This window comes from Coregonus lavaretus (assembly GCF_964263955.1).
Source record: "Coregonus lavaretus genome assembly, chromosome: 2".
In the NCBI taxonomy this organism is placed as follows: Eukaryota; Metazoa; Chordata; class Actinopteri; order Salmoniformes; family Salmonidae; genus Coregonus; species Coregonus lavaretus.
Window position 1 is genome coordinate 31,048,350 of NC_139989.1, and position 17,149 is coordinate 31,065,498.

At 42.4% G+C, this 17,149-nt stretch overlaps 2 protein-coding genes across 5 annotated transcripts; both read right to left on the minus strand.

The window, feature by feature from the left end:
• Window positions 1-1,378: 1,378 nt before the first annotated feature.
• LOC311102261 (NFATC2-interacting protein-like) lies at window positions 1,379-7,037 on the minus strand. 3 transcript variants are annotated; one of them, XM_084143540.1, is made up of 9 exons: window positions 6,664-7,037; window positions 6,230-6,343; window positions 5,811-5,865; window positions 5,552-5,669; window positions 4,886-4,969; window positions 4,390-4,642; window positions 2,938-3,082; window positions 2,040-2,155; window positions 1,379-1,806 (listed from the first exon to the last, which is right to left on the minus strand). In XM_084143540.1, exons 1-9 carry the CDS (start codon window positions 6,766-6,768, stop codon window positions 1,645-1,647), a joined length of 1,152 nt encoding a protein of 383 aa, XP_083999666.1. In that variant the 5' UTR covers window positions 6,769-7,037; the 3' UTR covers window positions 1,379-1,644. The 3 variants fall into 3 exon arrangements, with proteins under 3 accessions (XP_083999666.1, XP_083999668.1, XP_083999667.1); XM_084143542.1 differs by having other exon boundaries at window positions 6,647-7,037; XM_084143541.1 differs by having other exon boundaries at window positions 6,968-6,994.
• Window positions 7,038-7,536: 499 nt separating this feature from the next.
• LOC311102286 (SAGA-associated factor 29) lies at window positions 7,537-17,102 on the minus strand. Of its 2 annotated transcripts, none has more exons than XM_084143583.1 (10): window positions 16,643-17,102; window positions 11,424-11,497; window positions 10,957-11,032; window positions 10,468-10,540; window positions 10,170-10,234; window positions 9,904-10,033; window positions 9,532-9,678; window positions 9,374-9,409; window positions 9,051-9,213; window positions 7,537-8,787 (listed from the first exon to the last, which is right to left on the minus strand). In XM_084143583.1, the coding sequence occupies exons 2-10, from the start codon at window positions 11,487-11,489 to the stop codon at window positions 8,671-8,673; spliced, it is 873 nt and encodes a 290-aa protein (XP_083999709.1). In that variant the 5' UTR covers window positions 11,490-11,497; window positions 16,643-17,102; the 3' UTR covers window positions 7,537-8,670. The 2 variants fall into 2 exon arrangements, with proteins under 2 accessions (XP_083999709.1, XP_083999708.1); XM_084143582.1 differs by lacking the exon at window positions 16,643-17,102 and adding an exon at window positions 14,941-15,338.
• Between the last annotated feature and the right edge of the window lie 47 nt (window positions 17,103-17,149).

Below are 17,149 nucleotides of genomic sequence, written 5' to 3' on the forward strand. Positions count from 1 at the left end.
AACTTCCGCCCCTTACTCACATGACACCACCACCCACTGGAAATCGACCAACAATGAAACTGAGACCATTTCTTTTTGTACCAGAGACTGAATACTGAATAGATAGCTAAACAAAAAGGCCTTTCATTGGAAAATAGTTTAATAATAAATCCACAAATATTTTGTTCCTTACTCAACCAATTATGTTAAAAATCATTGTCCTCAACTGACCCCCGGTGTGGTGAGATAACAGTTATTGTGCTGACGTTGCTTCCAGAGGCAGTTTGGAACTCGGTAGGACAGACGATTTTTATATGATTCGGCAGTCCGGTTCTGTGAGCATACCACTTCACGGCTGAGCCGTTGTTGCTCCTAGAGGTTTCTACTTCACAATAACAGCTAATAATAATAATATCCCATCTAGCAGACGCTTTTATCCAAAGCGACTTACAGTCATGTGTGCATACATTTTTACGTATGGGTGGTCCCGGGGATCGAACCCACCCACGTTACAAGCGCCATGCTCTACCAATTGAGCTACAGAGGACCAGTTGACAGGGGAAGCTCTAGCAGGGCAGACATTTGATGAACTGACTTGTTGGAAAGGTGGCATCCTATGACCGTGCCACGTTGAAAGTCATTGAGCGCTTCAGTAAGACCATTCTACTGCCAATGTTTGTCTATGGAGATTGCTTCAGTCCTTGTTTCGTTTTCATTTATTTTTACCTGGTAAATAAGCAACAATGCTGGGTAACCACAAGGAGAATAAGGGCAGCCAGGCCCATCTTTTTAAAGAAACACCATTTATTTAAATCTCTATTTGAGCAAAATAAGTAGTTTTGTTGTGATCACAATACAATCCTTCAATTCAGGTAAAGAGCGCCACAGTCAGGCAGACAAATCTGAATGTTCTATCATAAAGTGAGAACAATTACTTTCCCTTGCTGTTGTATGGCTGCTACTTAGAAATACTATAACAGTAAATTAATAGATGACATTCACTGCTATAAACCTGTCTCCAATAGAATCGCATAGTTTACACAGACCCAGCGCGGACCTTTGACAAATAAATATCCGTGTGAAAAGGCGTCCAAATGGTCTGTTTCAACAACGAACTCAATGTATTCCGAACATTGGTGGTAACCAGATAATCCCAATAATTTAGGTAGGCTACCTAGTACACGGTGCCCCCCTCTGGCGGAGCCGTTGTAAAATGAGAGGTTTTTCACCATATTAAAACGTGTCCCAGTGCAACATGCCTAGCTCTGCCCACTGGGGCGTAATTACGGAGCGCTCTTTGAAATAAGCGCTCGTATCGTCATATACCAAAGGATCGAGTTCTCACCACACCAGTTACAGGTCCATTTAAAAACAATTCAGATACAACATCAACAGTGCATTCAGTTGAACAGAGACATTTTTATTTCAAAATCGGTTCAAAACACATCTTGTAAATAAACACATAAATAATCATAAATTGACGGTGGCATTATTGAAGAACCTATTCCACAGCTAGCACACCTGATTAAAATGGTCAACTAATCATCAAGTCCTTGACTAGGTGAATCAGGTGAGTTCGTTCAGGGCTACAACAAAATTGTGAAAGTCTGGGGATCACAGAGGAGACGTTTGAGGACCACTGCTCTATGAAAATACCACAGGTGTTCACACCCACACCTCGATGACATCACCGTCCTCCATGTCCAACTGGGAGGGCGTCTGGCTGTGGACGACCTTTGACCCGTCAAACTGGAAGCGCACCTTGCGTCTGGCATCCACGGACATACTGGACACATACTGGGAGAGGATGGAGCCCAGGGGGGCATCCTGAGGAAGAGAGAGAGGGAGAGAGAGGGAGGGAGCAAGAGAAGAATGAGATAGATGAGAGAGAAGGGGAATATTATATTCTTTATGAATAGTTGAGAAGAAAAGGTGAGTTTAAGACTAAGGCTGTACTCCAAACAGCTTCATTTCCTCTGCCCTTGAACCTTATCCTTACACATTTGTGCTCAACCCCAAATCAAGCTTCTTAGTTGTGAGAAACGTTGGGTAATGCTCACTTTGTGTAGGGAATATTCCTGTGCTGAGCCTTTCTCCTTGGCCTGCAGTCGCACAGTGAGCATGTCACCACTTTGCTCGGGCTCGTGTTTATCATCCGCTGCTATGACGACGCAGTCTGACAGAAGGGAGGGTAGGGTTAACAGAAAAGAGGGTTCGTGATCAAACAATGAAAGTGGAATTGCTGCCTTAAATTATGAAACAATGCATTAGAACAGCGATTCTCAACTGGTGGGTGAAAAATATATATACTCCAGTCTAAACTTAAACGACTTAAATCAGGTAGAAAGTGTGTAGAAATTATAATGAACGTACATTTTTTAATAATGTAATCTCTGAAGAAAAAAATCTTCAATCACAGTATTTTCAATATAGAGCTATTAGCAGCGCTATTTTGGTAGATTTTTTTGTCTCAAACCAGAGTTTATTAACATTCTTGATCAAGAATATGGGCAAGATTTTATTATTGACAATGAAACAGGTGGGAATGTTGTTCCCTTATCATATAATTGCTACATTTACTTTCAATATCGCATAAAAAATAGTTTTCCACATTGTATTTTGGTGATAATTTTTCGCGATGCTAATAATTGGGTCGTGACTGAGACAACCTGGTTCAATTTGGGTCCCGAGGCAAAACCAGTTGAGTACCACTGCATTAGAAGTTGAGGTGCGACACTTTCCCCATTGTGTAGCTCAGTTGGTAGAGCATGGCGCTTGCAATGCCAGGGTTGTGGGTTCGATTCCCACTGGGGGCCAGTATGAAAATGTATGCACTCACTAACTGTAAGTCGCTCTGGATAAGAGTGTCTGCTAAATGACTAAAATGTCAAATGTAATGACTGTGTGAGACATCCAGGTGTGCATCCCACTAATGTATGCCACTATGAGTTATCTCACCTATGATGTCAGCGATGCCCAGGCCCAGCTCGTTGGCTGTGGAGTGGACAGGAAGCTCTATGTCTCTCCTCAGTAACAGGATGCGGGAGGGCGGTACCTTGAGCTTGACTGACAGCTGCTCCACCGCTTTGCTCAGGGGCACAGTCTGGGAATGAAGAGCTTCAAGTTAGGAACTAGAAGAAACCTCCAGTTTACTTGTGTAGCAGAGGTGGCTCACTGAGCTAAGCTAACATGAGGATGAGTAACCTTGCCTGACACCAGAAGACTTGTGTTAGCTCCCTGAGTTAATAATGCAAAATGCTTAGTAGGCTTTAAGAGTCTTGTGGCGCACAGACTACCCAGGTTCTAAAGCGGTCACACTCATCATCAACTGATCTCAGCTCTGGCACACTCAGAAGTCTGCAGTAAAAATTACACTCTGTTGCCAAGGTAACAGTTTTCCTAATATAATTTCATAACTATACTGAACAAAAATATAAACGCAACATGCAACAATTTCAACAATTTTACAGAGTTACAGTTTATTTAAGGACAACAGTCAATTGAAATAAATAAATAAAGCCCTAATCTATGGATTTCCCAACTGGGCAGGGGTGCAGCCATGGGTGGGCCTGGGAGGGCATAGGCCCAGCCACTGGGGAGCCAGGCCCAGTCAATCAGAATGAGTGTTTCCCCACAAAAGGGCTTTATTACAGACAGAAATACTCCTCAGTTTCATCAGCTGTCCGGGTGGCTGGTCTCAGACGATCCCACAGGTGAAGAAGCCGGATGTGGAGGTCCTTATGGTAGAGAAAGTTGGAAGCGGCTTATGGTAGAGAAATTAACATTACATTATCTGGCAACAGCTCTGGTGGACATTCCTGCAGTCAGCATGCCAATTGCACACTCCCTCAAAACTTGAGACATCTGTGGCATTGTGTGGTGACAAAACTGCACATTTTAGAGTGGCATTTTATTGCCCCCAGCACAAGGTGCACCTGTGTAATGATCATTCTGTTTAATCAGCTTCTTGATATGCCACACCTGTCAGGTGGATGGATTATCTTGGCAATGGAGAAAAGTTCACTAACAGGGATGTAAACAAATTTGTGCACAAAATTGTAGAGAAATTTTGTGCGTATAAAAAAAAATTCGGGGATCTTTTATTTCAGCTAATGAAACATGGGACTAACACTCTACATGTTGCATTTATATTTTTGTTCAGCATACATTCAGCCTGAATTGAACACAAAAGCCCTCTTTGATCCTCTAGCCTAAGTCTCTGTTAAAGGTGATTTTTAGTCCAGGAATACATATACTCTGAATCTGGGAAACTGGCCCCTAGAAGTTAATGTACAAAACCGACCCTGGACCACCAGTTAATGGCAACCTACACCTTTAACCCGAGTCACGACACACTCACTTCAGCATTACTATGACATAACAGGAAGTGGTGCTATTCTTGATTCTTACGGTTAGCACAGGGATCTTGTAGAGGTCTGTCCGGCTGCGGAACTTGAGGGCAATCTCTCTGGATGTCAGGGGGATATGGTCTCGGGAGGGGGCGAGGGGCTGGCTCCTGGGCCGGGAGTTTGGGGACATGAGGATGATATCATCATCGTCGTACTCGGTGAAAGGAGGGGAGGGGGAGCCGCGGCGTCCGGACCGCCCCTTGGCCTCGGGAGAGAGGAGAGAGCCCACAGCCTTAAGCTTTCTGTTGATCTCTCTGAGAGAGAGAGAGAGAGAGAGAGAGAGAGAGAGAGAGAGAGAGAGAGCGAGAGAGAGAGAGAGAGAGAGATAGAGAGAGAGGAGAAAGGGAGAGAGCACCACCAGGGACAGGCGTAGGGAGAAAGAGACAGAGAGAGAGAGAGAGAGAGAGACCGATAAAGTGAGTGGTGATGATATTATAATTGCATTACTGAAAGGGCATTGCATTTCTGTCTCGGACATAGACAAAATGTCAACTCACAGAATCTTTCGATTGGCCCGATTGGATACTTTGACAAAAGGGCTGCCTGGAGGTGGGGGTGGAGAGGGGGAGCGGATGTCTACCCTGAGAGAGAGAGATTTTAGGGGGAAAAATAGGTTACTACACTAAGAATTTGTTAAAGATGCACTATGCAGAATCGCTCAACCATTTCCTGGTTGCTAAAATTCTAAATAGTTTGCCTAATTTCAGTTTATGTGACAAAATAAGTAAGTATAGTGTAGAGAATCCTTGTACAATCGAAACCGCTGTGAAATATATTTTTCATAACCAAAAATATTTTATTTTTAGCGGTTTGAAGCTGGTGTACAAAACCGAAAGTAAAAGACACAAAAAACAAAACTTAAGAATGGGGAGCATAGAAATTGCGCACATAGAACAGATTTAACGCTTCTTAGACTTGCTTCCCATGAAAATGGCAGCTCTATAACAAACATTTCTATGTGAATTCGGTCAGGTCCCCCATAAGGTTAAATACTGCAGCTTTAAAACCATAGTTGAAATATTGTACATCAGTACAAATTAAATACACTACTGCCACCTTCTGGTTGCCTGGGGTAGTACAAAAACATGCTACATAAGCAGAACAGAGTACACCATAATTATAACTTTCTAATGAATCAGACACTTTAGCAGCAAGTAACTCACGGATCTTTGTCCTCTGACTCAGACTCTTCCTCCGAGTCATTCAAGGAAATGCTGATTGGCTTCTTTTTCTTTGAGGGTGGAGACTTGGCCCACAAACTGAGCTCCTGTGCCTTGTCACCTAGGTAAGAAATGTAATTCCATGTTCAGTTCAACAGACAGGAATTGAACTGGAATTAACTAGTAGCAGACCAGACCTCTGTCAGTCAGTCAGTGGGTGTGTGTCTGTCAGTGTGTGTGTGTGTCTGTCTGTAGTTCATACCTGCATTAACATCGCAGGCGAAGACAGTTGGATTCAGCTGTAAGCTGCTGTTCACCTGCAAACATGAATACAAAATTACAAGTATTCGGTAATGAAATAGATTTGACCAATAGCCCAGCCCCAATGCTTTGGCAAGGCAAAAAAGCTGTGTGAGAGTTCTGCAATTGTTCATCTGCAGCAGTTGATGTACAGATCCAAATATTTGTGTGGATGGATCAATCTACTTTGATATACTCCGGCCCCACAGTGATACTGAGAATCACAGACAAATAGACTATGCAAGTCAATAAAATAAATAAATAAAGCAAATAGAATTAACTATGCCAGTAGCAGAGTAGTAAAGAACTTCACACCATAAAATTAGAATAATTAAATAGGAACAGGAATATAAGTAATTTAATAGGATATATGGGCCACACCTTGTTAGAGTAGATAGGCACGGTGGTAACAGACGAGGGGTCGATAATACGACGCCGTTTGGGTTGAGGCTTGACGAGGGCGGTCGACTCAAGGTCGCTGTCACTGTCAGAAATCTGGGGGGGGGAGATCACACACACACACACACACGCGCAGTAAGCTTTGATCGATGCTTTACATGCTGAATTAACGTTACTGTAAGTTGGACAAACGTGTAAACATTTGACAAGCTAGTTAGCTAGCAAACTGTCATCGATGACACTATACACCCCTCAAATTAAAATATGGACCTCGAAGTCAGTTCTCTTGCTTTTTTCCATTCTTCCCCTCTAATCAGCGACTGATATGGGTGCAATTAATTATTAGGTAGAACAGAAAATCAGCAGTAGTCCGGACGTCGTAAAGTAAGATTTGAATACCCCTGCCATACACCAACCATCTCACTCAGCAGGTCTAGTTTGATCGGATCTATCACAGCCGGTTGGGGATGGCTGGCTTGGTTAGAACTCATATTATGCACGCTAATAATGAAAATAAACATTGACACTAGCAGCACCAGTAAACGTAGCTAGCTAGCTTATACTAGCACAGATCGAGCTATTGTTTTAACTAGCTGGCTGGCTACTTGAGTTGAAAGACTCGTTTGCATGCTTTTGTGCTAGATTGCTTTCTACACTAAATGATAATATGCTAGTTTATCGGTGAAAACTTTTCTTTTGGACGTCCCGGAAAAAACGTACCACTTCAGCCATCTTGTTTCCCTCTAATGTGATGATTTCAACCAATCGCATCAGTGTTTGCTGGGGGGAGGTTGTGACCTCATTCTGGACCAATCATCTCTGAGAAGAAGACGTGGTCGTGGGACGCGGTCTGTACTGTCACAGAGTTTGTAAACCCAGAGGCGCAGCATGGCAAGATTTCCAGGAACGATTACGAAGCAGACCAAGCAGACCATGCCGGGGTTTGGGGTTTGAGAAGTCCGTAAGAGAAGTGAAAAGTTATTCCTTAGTTGTTAATTTTCTCGAAATTTAAAGGCACAACCTAGATTCGAGGCAATGTCTTAGGTAGTTGAACATGTTATCAGTAGTGGAAAAAGTACCCAATTGTCATACTTGAGTAAAAGTAAAGATACCTTAATAGGAAATGACTCAAGTAAAAGTCACCAAGTAACATACTGCTTGAGTAAATGTCTAAAAGTGTTTGGTTTTAAATATACTTAAGTATCAAAAGTAAATGTAATTGCAAAAATGTACTTAAGTATCAAAAGTAAAAGTAATTTCAAATTCCTTATATTAAGCAAATCAGATGGCACAATTGTTTGTGTTTTTATTTATTTACAGATAGCCAGGGGCACACTCAACACTCTGACATCATTCAGAAACAAAGCATTTGTGTTTAGTGAGTCACCAGATCAGAGGCAGTAGAGATGACCAGGGATGTTCTCTTGATTAGTGTGTGAATTGGTCCATTTCTGTCCTGCTAAGCATTCAAAATGTGAAGAGTACTTTTGGGTGTCAGGGGAAATGTATGGAGTAAGAAGTACATTTTCTTTAGGAATCTAGTGAAGTAAAAGTAAAAGTTGTCAAAAATATAAATAGCAAAGTACAGATACCCCCAAAAACTACTTAAGTAGTACTTTTAAAAAATGTCACCCCCACTTCTAAAACCAAAGTTGCGACCCTGCTTTAAGGTATTTATACTTAAGTACTTTACACCACTGCATATTATTACTCCAACGTATGTGTTTGCTTTCAGGGGCAAAGGAAAAACACTACTATATGTCATCTTCAATAATTTATGAAAAAGTATTGATTTCTTTAAAGAGATTGAACAGTCTACTCTATATTCTAACAATAAGGTTGTACAAGATTTGTGTAAGATTCCCAGCCACTCACAATTTCAACTAAATGTTAAAACCACTTTTCATGTGTACCCAAATAGAGGCCAAATTTTATATATATATATATATATATATATATATATAAAACGGTTTATTCTTACTCAGTCAGTGTCCATAGTCGACATATCAATGAAAAACATTTGTTTTTGTTAACATGTTAAAAAATATATAACACACATGCATCATAGCCCGTTCCACAAGAAGCATAGTCATGTCACCACCAGGCCAATACAGACAGAACAGAGCACAGAACATCTTGCACGTCTCACAATTATCAAACAGATGAGCCATAATAACACACTGTTGGATATCAATACAACTCCCTAGATTGACTGAGCCTCACAGATAGCTTCCCAAACCCGACCTCAGTGTGTCCATACGTGTGACTAGGGTATGGAATCCAGTGTTATTCTGGGAAGGGGGGTGGGTGGAAACACTTGTCTAGGAACACTTGTCTACACAGTGTATTTGTCAAGTCTGACAAAATACAGTATCTTCAGTCACAGTCCCCTTGTATTCTCTTGACTTTCATCAGTCTCTTATTTACTTCTTTTTGTTCTCTTTGCAGGCCACCACGTATCTCTGAGCCACGTTGAGGGGCGGGGAGTAGCCGTCTGCGTACGACGTGTCCTCAAACAGCACTGAGTAGTCGTCCTGGGGCTGAGAGAGCAGAGAGAACATGGTGGTTAGTGGGGAGAACAGGGTTCACTAATTTGGGGTCAGTTTAGCATTTTCCCCACTAATGGTTAAGGTTAGGATTACTGGAGGGGAAGCTGCCAAGCGAGGGGCCTTCCTGGATGCAGGGATTGGCGTACAGTAAAATTTTATCCAACTGAACCAGCTTCATGTAGTTTTGTCATCAAATAAAATGTATTCAAATGACATCAATCAGTCCCCCCCTCCTCTCCCTTTCCATGTCTCACCCGGTGTGGGGGTGTGTGGATGAGGGCTCTGTAGAAGCAGGTGGTCTGGGGGTAGAGGGCCAGCACCAGCTGGTCTTTACTGAACAGGGCCTCCGGGTCCGTCTCTGGGTTGGCCTTCCACTGGGGCAGGGGGATGATACGCCTCCTGCTCAGGGTGTGTCTCCTGTAGGAGGACAAGAGGAGGAGGATGGGAGATGGCGGAGAAGAAGTAGAGTAGATAATTGTCATCATATCCGAGGTGAGATTTTCAGGGCATAAAATATAATTTACTACAAGACAAAATAGTAGGAAGAGAAATGTAGAAAATGAAGACATTGACTTACTCTTTTCCTTCCTCATCAATGTCATCCACTTCGTACCTGAAGGACAGAGCAGAAGAATACAACTCAAAACAGTCTGTGTTGTAGCTGATTGGCTAACAGTGGTACATGGCTGTACTTGATTGGCTAACAGTGGCTGGAGCTGATTTGCTGATAGTTACTTGTTGGTGGAGTGGCTGTAGCTGACCACCTCGGCCAGGATCCACTGTTCGTCCCCGTCCACGGCCTTGACCCGCGCTGCCACCTTGTCCCCCTGCTTGGCCACGTAGTCACTGCTGGCTGGCATCGCCCCACACAGGGGAGGAGGACTGGAGGAGAGGGGGATACAGGGAAGGATGGAGGGTTTTAGGAGTGGGGGGAGTAATATAGTAATGGAGGACAGAATAAAGGGGCAGGTGGAAGAAAGGTGGGGGAGGTACTGAACTTAAACTGTACACAATAAGAACACAGATTTTAGTTTCCTGTTGCAAAACGTTTTGCTATGTTGTGCACTACTGAACAGGACTCAGGAGAGAGACTGACTCAGACCCTACCTGTCTCCTGGCTTGCCGATCCACAGCGGGAGTGTCATGGCTGACTGTTGGAGCAGCGTCATCAGCACCCCCCTCCGCATGGTCTTCCTGGGGGGGTCATTGTCGCTGTAGACCCCTGCCATCTTAGCCGCTGAGAGAGAAGAGGAGAGAGTGAGGTATGGGCTGCATCTCAATAGTATACAGTGGCTTCTTCTCCTCGTCTCCTCTTCTTCCTAAATGGGATGTAGGCTATTATGAGAATTCAGTCACAGCCATACTCTTCTTACCTATTCGCCTCTCCTCCAATAAGGATTTGATCTCTGCAATTTTGTCGAGGGCATGACGAAGAATACTGTAGGAGAGAAAGAGTGGTGCCCGACTTATTACTTTGGACTGGAGCTGTACTTACTTACTCCACATGGTGGCGATGATTTCTGAACGCAAGACAAAAACACATCTAATCACTGAACTACCACAGTTGGATAGATGAAAGGAAACATTACATTAAATGGCTTACACCAACCCTATCATATTAGATCAGTGGACACTTCAAGGGGCATAGGGATGTCAGTGTAGGCTACCGACCTGCACTCTGCCTCAGCGTCTGCTTTGGCTGTGGTGTAGAGTCCCCTCAGCTTAGTCCGGTAATAAGGGGAGGCTGGGGGAGATGGGGACAAGAATAACACCTTTTACACTGTGTGTGTGTTGGTTTGTCTATCCTTGTGGGGATCGAAAATCCCCAAAAGTCCCCACAAGGATAGTAAAATAAGGAAAATTCTCCCTCGTGGGGACATTTCCCACGTCTCCATGAGGACAAAGGCTATTTTAATTTTAGGGGTTAGGGTTACGAGTAAAGGTTAGGTTTAGGGGTTAGGGAAAATAGGATTTTGAATGGAAATTAATTTTAGGTCCCCACAAGGATAGAAGAACATAACGTGTGTGTGTGTGGGGTAAAGGCTTAGCCAGATGACACATAAACAGAAACGGTGTGTAACAGTGATATGAAGAGTTATAAAATAGTGTTGCAGTGTTGATGGACAAAGGGGAATGTGGGGAGGCGAGGTAGAGGCTCACTCTTGTTCTCAGTCTGCATCCTCTCATGTGTTTTCTGGATGTTGAGCAGGTTGTGTTCACTGCGCGACCGCTCCTCCTGAAAAAGAGAAGGAAAGGGATTTATATTACAATGTGTGGTTGTTGCATAGGTGCTAAATAATGCAATATATCAGCAAGAATAACATTTAATGTGCACACACAATTTAAATGTATTACAGTGACTGATATTTTGGCAATGAGATTTAATTTGATCTCTGCATATCATTCCTATTCTGTATTGCTAGGTATTACATTACTCCCAAATGTGACTTCAATCCCTATGATGGCATGATGTAAAAATATGAGCCATAGGAGTCACATTTGAATATCACTAGCTAGGTAGCTATTTATTCATCAAATGACCGTCCTCCACTGTGGTCCCTGAGTTACTGGTCAGTGCTCCTGATGACAACAGCACTTGGGCGTAGCAACCATTGGTTGAGACTTACCTGCGTCTGCTTAATGAGTTGATGGAGCTCTGTTAAAAGCTCTGCGATTTTAGTGTCCGCCGACATGATGTTGCCTGTGGTAACGAGATGTCCAAAATGCATTCATCAAATTAGTTTCACTTGAGGTTAAGCAGCAACATGATAGACATGCCTTGCACACATGATAGCTAGCCAGCAGATTCCGACCCTACCGTTACACTTCTTTACACTGAGTTGCACTGGGGTCGGAACGTCATCATGCTTAGATTAACACTCTGGGGATGAGAAATTGTGTTGTACTCTGAACTGTACCATTATCCCAACTGTTACACTGGAAAGATTGAACGACTGCTTATTTTTCAGAAAAGCTGCCATTTTCGTCCTCATGCTATCCAGCAGTAGCCACAGCAGCCATTATCAAATGGCATGTTGCGTTAGACAACAAAGGAGCTGATTGGCTGACACTGCCATTCCAAAATGGGGGCGGTGGCTACTGCTAGCTAGCACGAGGACACAAAGGGCAGCTTTCCGGAAAACTAGCAGTATTTCAATCTTCTCGATGTATCAGTTTGGATATAGGTAAAATTTAGAGTACAGTGTCACATCCCATCTCTGCATTGAAGTAGGTTTTCCGATCCACAGTAAGGTCCAATGCTGCCGTTTTTCTCTCAATATCAAATAACTTCTGGGTAACAATTAAGTACCTTACTGTGACTGTTTTCAATTAAAATGGTCAACAAAAAAACAAAAATAGCTTCTTAGCAAAGAGCAATTTCTCAAGCAAGAATTTTGTTAGGACTGTCTGGGAGTGGTCTATGTGGGGAGGGGAAAATGGAAAACTAGCTGTTATTGGCAGAGGTTTGGAACACATTCTCTTACTGAGGGGATTTGATTAATCTGGCCCGGGCGCCCGGATAGGTGTGTTTTGCAACGGGGGAAAGTTGATTGCATTCGTTTTGGAACTGGGCTGCCTCCCGGGCGTGAGCCATGTGCCCCATTCAAAGCCCACGGCAAAGTTGGCTCAAAACAAAAGTGACGTATTTTAAGCACGTGGAGTTATGAGTAGGATTCTGTGTTTTCACATTAAAAAGTGATTGCTTTTGATAAAAACGCGTTATCTGCCTTTCCAATGAAAACTAGTTTGAAAATTCAAACATAGATTTTGTGGAAAAGAGATGTTGTATGTTACTGGATGATGTACAGTGAAGGAAAAAAGTATTTGATCCCCTGCTGATTTTGTACGTTTGCCCACAGACAAAGAAATGATCAGTCTATAATTTTAATGGTAGGTTTATTTGAACAGTGAGAGACAGAATAACAACAAAAAAATCCAGAAAAACGCATGTCAAAAATGTTATAAATTGATTTGCATTTTAATGAGGGAAATAAGTATTTGACCCCCTCTCAATCAGAAAGATTTCTGGCTCCCAGGTGTCTTTTATACAGGTAACGAGCTGAGATTAGGAGCACACTCTTAAAGGGAGGCTCCTAATCTCAGTTTGTTACCTGTATAAAAGACACCTGTCCACAGAAGCAATCAATCAATCTGATTCCAAACTCTCCACCAATGGCCAAGACCAAAGAGCTCTCCAAGGATGTCAGGGACAAGATTGTAGTCCTGCACAAGGCTGGAATGGGCTACAAGACCATCGCCAAGCAGCTTGGTGAGAAGGTGACAACAGTTGGTGCCATTATTCGCAAATGAAGAAACACAAAAGACTTGTCAATCTCCCTCGGCCTGGGGCTCCATGCAAGATCTCACCTCGTGGAGTTGCAATGATCATGAGAACGGTGAGGAGTCAGCCCGGAACTACACAGGAGGATCTTGTCAATGATCTCAAGGCAGCTGGGACCATAGTCACCAAGAAAACAATTGGTAACACTACGCCATGAAGGACTGAAAGCCTGCAGCGCCCGCAAGGTCCCCCTGCTCAAGAAAACACATATACATGCCCGTCTGAAGTTTGCCAATGAACATCTGAATGATTCCGAGGAGAACTGGGTGAAAGTGTTGTGGTCAGATGAGACCAAAATGGAGCTCTTTGGCATCAACTCAACTCGCCATGTTTGGAGGAGGAGGAATGCTGCCTATGACCCCAAGAACACCATCCCCACCGTCAAACATGGAGGTGGAAACATTATGCTTTGGGGGTGTTTTTCTGCTAAGGGGACAGGACAACTTCACCGCATCAAAAGGACGATGGACGGGGCCATGTACCGTCAAATCTTGGGTGAGAACCTCCTTCCCTCAGCCAGGGCATTGAAAATGGGTCATGGATGGATATTCCAGCATGACAATGACCCAAAACACACGGCCAGGGCAACAAAGGAGTGGCTCAAGAAGAAGCACATTAAGGTCCTGGAGTGGCCTAGCCAGTCTCCAGACCTTAATCCCATAGACAATCTGTGGAGGGAGCTGAAGGTTCGAGTTGCCAAACATCAGCCTCAAAACCTTAATGACTTGGAGAAGATCTGCAAAGAGGAGTGGGACAAAATCCCTCCTGAGATGTGTGCAAACCTGGTGGCCAACTACAAGAAATGTCTGACCTCTGTGATTGCCAACAAGGGTTTTGCCACCAAGTACTAAGTCATTTTTTGCAGAGGGGTCAAATACTTATTTCCCTCATTAAAATGCAAATCAATTTATAAAAAAAATTACATTCGTTTTTCTGGATTTTGTTGTTGTTATTCTGTCTCTCACTGTTCAAGTAAACATACCATTAAAATTATAGACTGATCATTTCTTTGTCAGTGGGCAAACTTACAAAATCAGCAGGGGATCAAATACTTTTTTCCCTCACTGTACCATGCTCCGTAGATTTATTTTCAATTTGAGAAGGGTGCTCCTCCCTCACCGCTTTTGCCCATTCACGTCACTGAGCCCCGCAGCTCAGCACAATCTAATACCGCCCATTGGTCTATTAACTAATTTACCGCCTGGTGTTGTCACCATGCAGGCCAAAACTCCATCCCACCAAAATAGGCTGAAATTTCAGGCAGTCTTTTCAAAGAGCTCTTACACTAAAGGCATGATCATCATTTTCACAGTATTATTCCAACTACATAATGTGGGAATATATATATAAAACTCAGGAAAATCACGTTTTTGACTGCAATGGGCCTTTAATCTAACCATGATTACGTTCTGACCCCAGTGCAGCTCAATGTAAACAAGCTTAACGGTAGGGTCAGAATCTTCTGGCTAACATATCTAGCTAGCGAACAGTAAGGTTACATAACTAGGTAGCTGTATTGTTCGCAACTTATGGCACATTTACTTTGTACTGGCAAGTTGTCAGCAAGAGTTAGCTAACGTGGTCAGAACAAACATATAATATTGCAGGAAGCTAGGCAGATAAATTGTGAAAATCTAGCTGGCTAGCTTCGCTGGCTAAATAGCTAGCTAGCTTCTATGATGACTTAAACGTGATCTTTCCTTTTATCAACCACCAAACGCAGTTTATTTTGTGGAGTAAAGTTACATTTTGGTAAGTGGTCGCAAAATGTTTAGAACTATACATTCATACTATTTACCTACCTTAGGTAGTTAGATAGCTTGTTAGCTTTCATTCGTTTCAAGGCCTACTACGGACTGGCAGCGAGGACAAACAGTACTACCCCAAACGTTTGTTTTACGTGTCTTTCAATATTGCATCTCGGCCAAAGACTGTATAGAAATAAGGCCTCTCTACCATATGGGCGTTCTAATGTAAAAATAATAATAATCACAAGTAAATATAATTGTTGTTTGAATTCGTTTAGCTAATGTTTACAGCCCATGTAATTTACTTCACCACTTACATTCCATCTTCCAAACATCTCTCCTCAATGTTTACATATTGAAACATACAGTTTTTTGGGGGCATTTCTTGTAAACACATTCAATCAGACTGTAATGTTCTGTCCTTTCTCTAAAGCTTGTGCAAAATGTTCCTTCAGCAGAATTCTGCGAGGGGCAAAAGAGAACGTGAGGGAGGTTTGGCCACTCGAAACAAGCACCAGCTGTAAACACTATGGTGAAGAAAACAACTACATAAACAGCAAAACAATCACTAAGAACAAAACTCAATAGAGAACTAATATGAATGTAAATCTAGGTAGACAGTGCCCTAATGTAAAGCAATATACTGTATCTATTTAATATTAATTAGGTGTGTGTGGAGAGGGGGGTCGTAAAACAGACCAAAGACAGACACAGATAAGTGTTGGCTTATCTGCCATGCGTCAAAACTGTCTGGGGTGCTCTGTGCTGTTTATAATTGTGTGTGTGAGTCTTTGTGTGTTTAGTGTGTTTGTTGAGAGCAGGCTTAGTCACAGCTCATATGGGTAAGCTCGTATTTCAGCAAATATTTATTGAACAGAGCGCCCACATGACTGAGGCCAAGAAAGCGTGGAAGGAGGAGTCACAGATAGAGTAAGGGGAGAAGGAGGAAAAACAGTGAAAGAAAAAACAGGAATGTTAGACAACTGAGAGATAGCCGTTTAAAGGAAACAAGCACAAATGTAAGAAATATGAATAGTGGGAGTGAAAGAGAGATAAATAAAGAAGAGAGACTGGGACAAAGAGAGAGTGAAGCCCCACGCCTCTCAGCTCTGACTCCAGTTTATTGGCAGTACAGTACTGTTTATGGAGGCAGCGAGGGAAGTAAAATATGCCAAGAACTCTCTCCCTGCTTCAGTACGCCTGCGTCAAACCTCCCTTGCTCAAAAACAATTAGGTAATATCCAAAAGGACTGCTTTGTGGAATATCCAAGCCAGGCTTTAGGAGAAAAGGCTACTTTGAGAAGTTTTACTCATAGCTCCTGGTTCAAGGCCTGTAATTTATACGACAGCCTCTGAACATGATGAGTAGATTTATGTGAGTAAAGAGCCCTTCCTCATCATTCTCACAGATACAGACAGTCATATGTTTCTTTGTCATGACTACAGTCTGAATCATTCTATCTAGGATATATATATATATAGATATATATATATATATATATATATATATATATATATATATATATATATATATCCTTTATGTAAGCCTACATGTATTTGCTATACAGTACCACACACATTTAATTTCCTCTCTACTTACATGCACACGTCAGAACACACACACAATAGGATTTCATGGGCGCTATAGAACTGCGATCAAAATGGGTTCAATGCCTACTGAATAACCAGAATCTGTCTGTCAACTTTGCATTGTCACCAAAAGTTGGTTCAACATGCTCACATTCACACATCTCACCTTCAAGGACCCTTTGGATGGGGCCCTGACAGACAAATGGAGGTCATACAAAGAAAAGGGGGGCATCAAAATGGGTCAGGGACCATGTGGCTGTTAGAAAACATGAGAAGTGTGAGCTTTGAACCAATCTAATCTTTGTCTCCTAGGAGGGAGGGGTTGATAGGGCAGAGAAACCATGTAGGTGAAGGAAACTAGGTGCATTTAGAATTAAGAAATGAATTGCCCATGTAAAATAAATGACTATTGAAAGATGACCAATAGAAAGAAAGCATAAAGCATAATTTTGCAATGGAATAGATTACACAAATACAAACAGGCTACTAATAGAGAAAGAAGGAAAACATGTACCACGAGATTAAGAGCAAATTAAATAAATAAAGGGCACCTGATTTAAACGAACAAACATGAGTGACCTTAAACTACAGTTACATTTTATTGGAAGTTAGTTGGCGTCAAATATTTACCAAAAACTGATGCAACTTTCACTGACTCAGGCAAGGGCCAAGG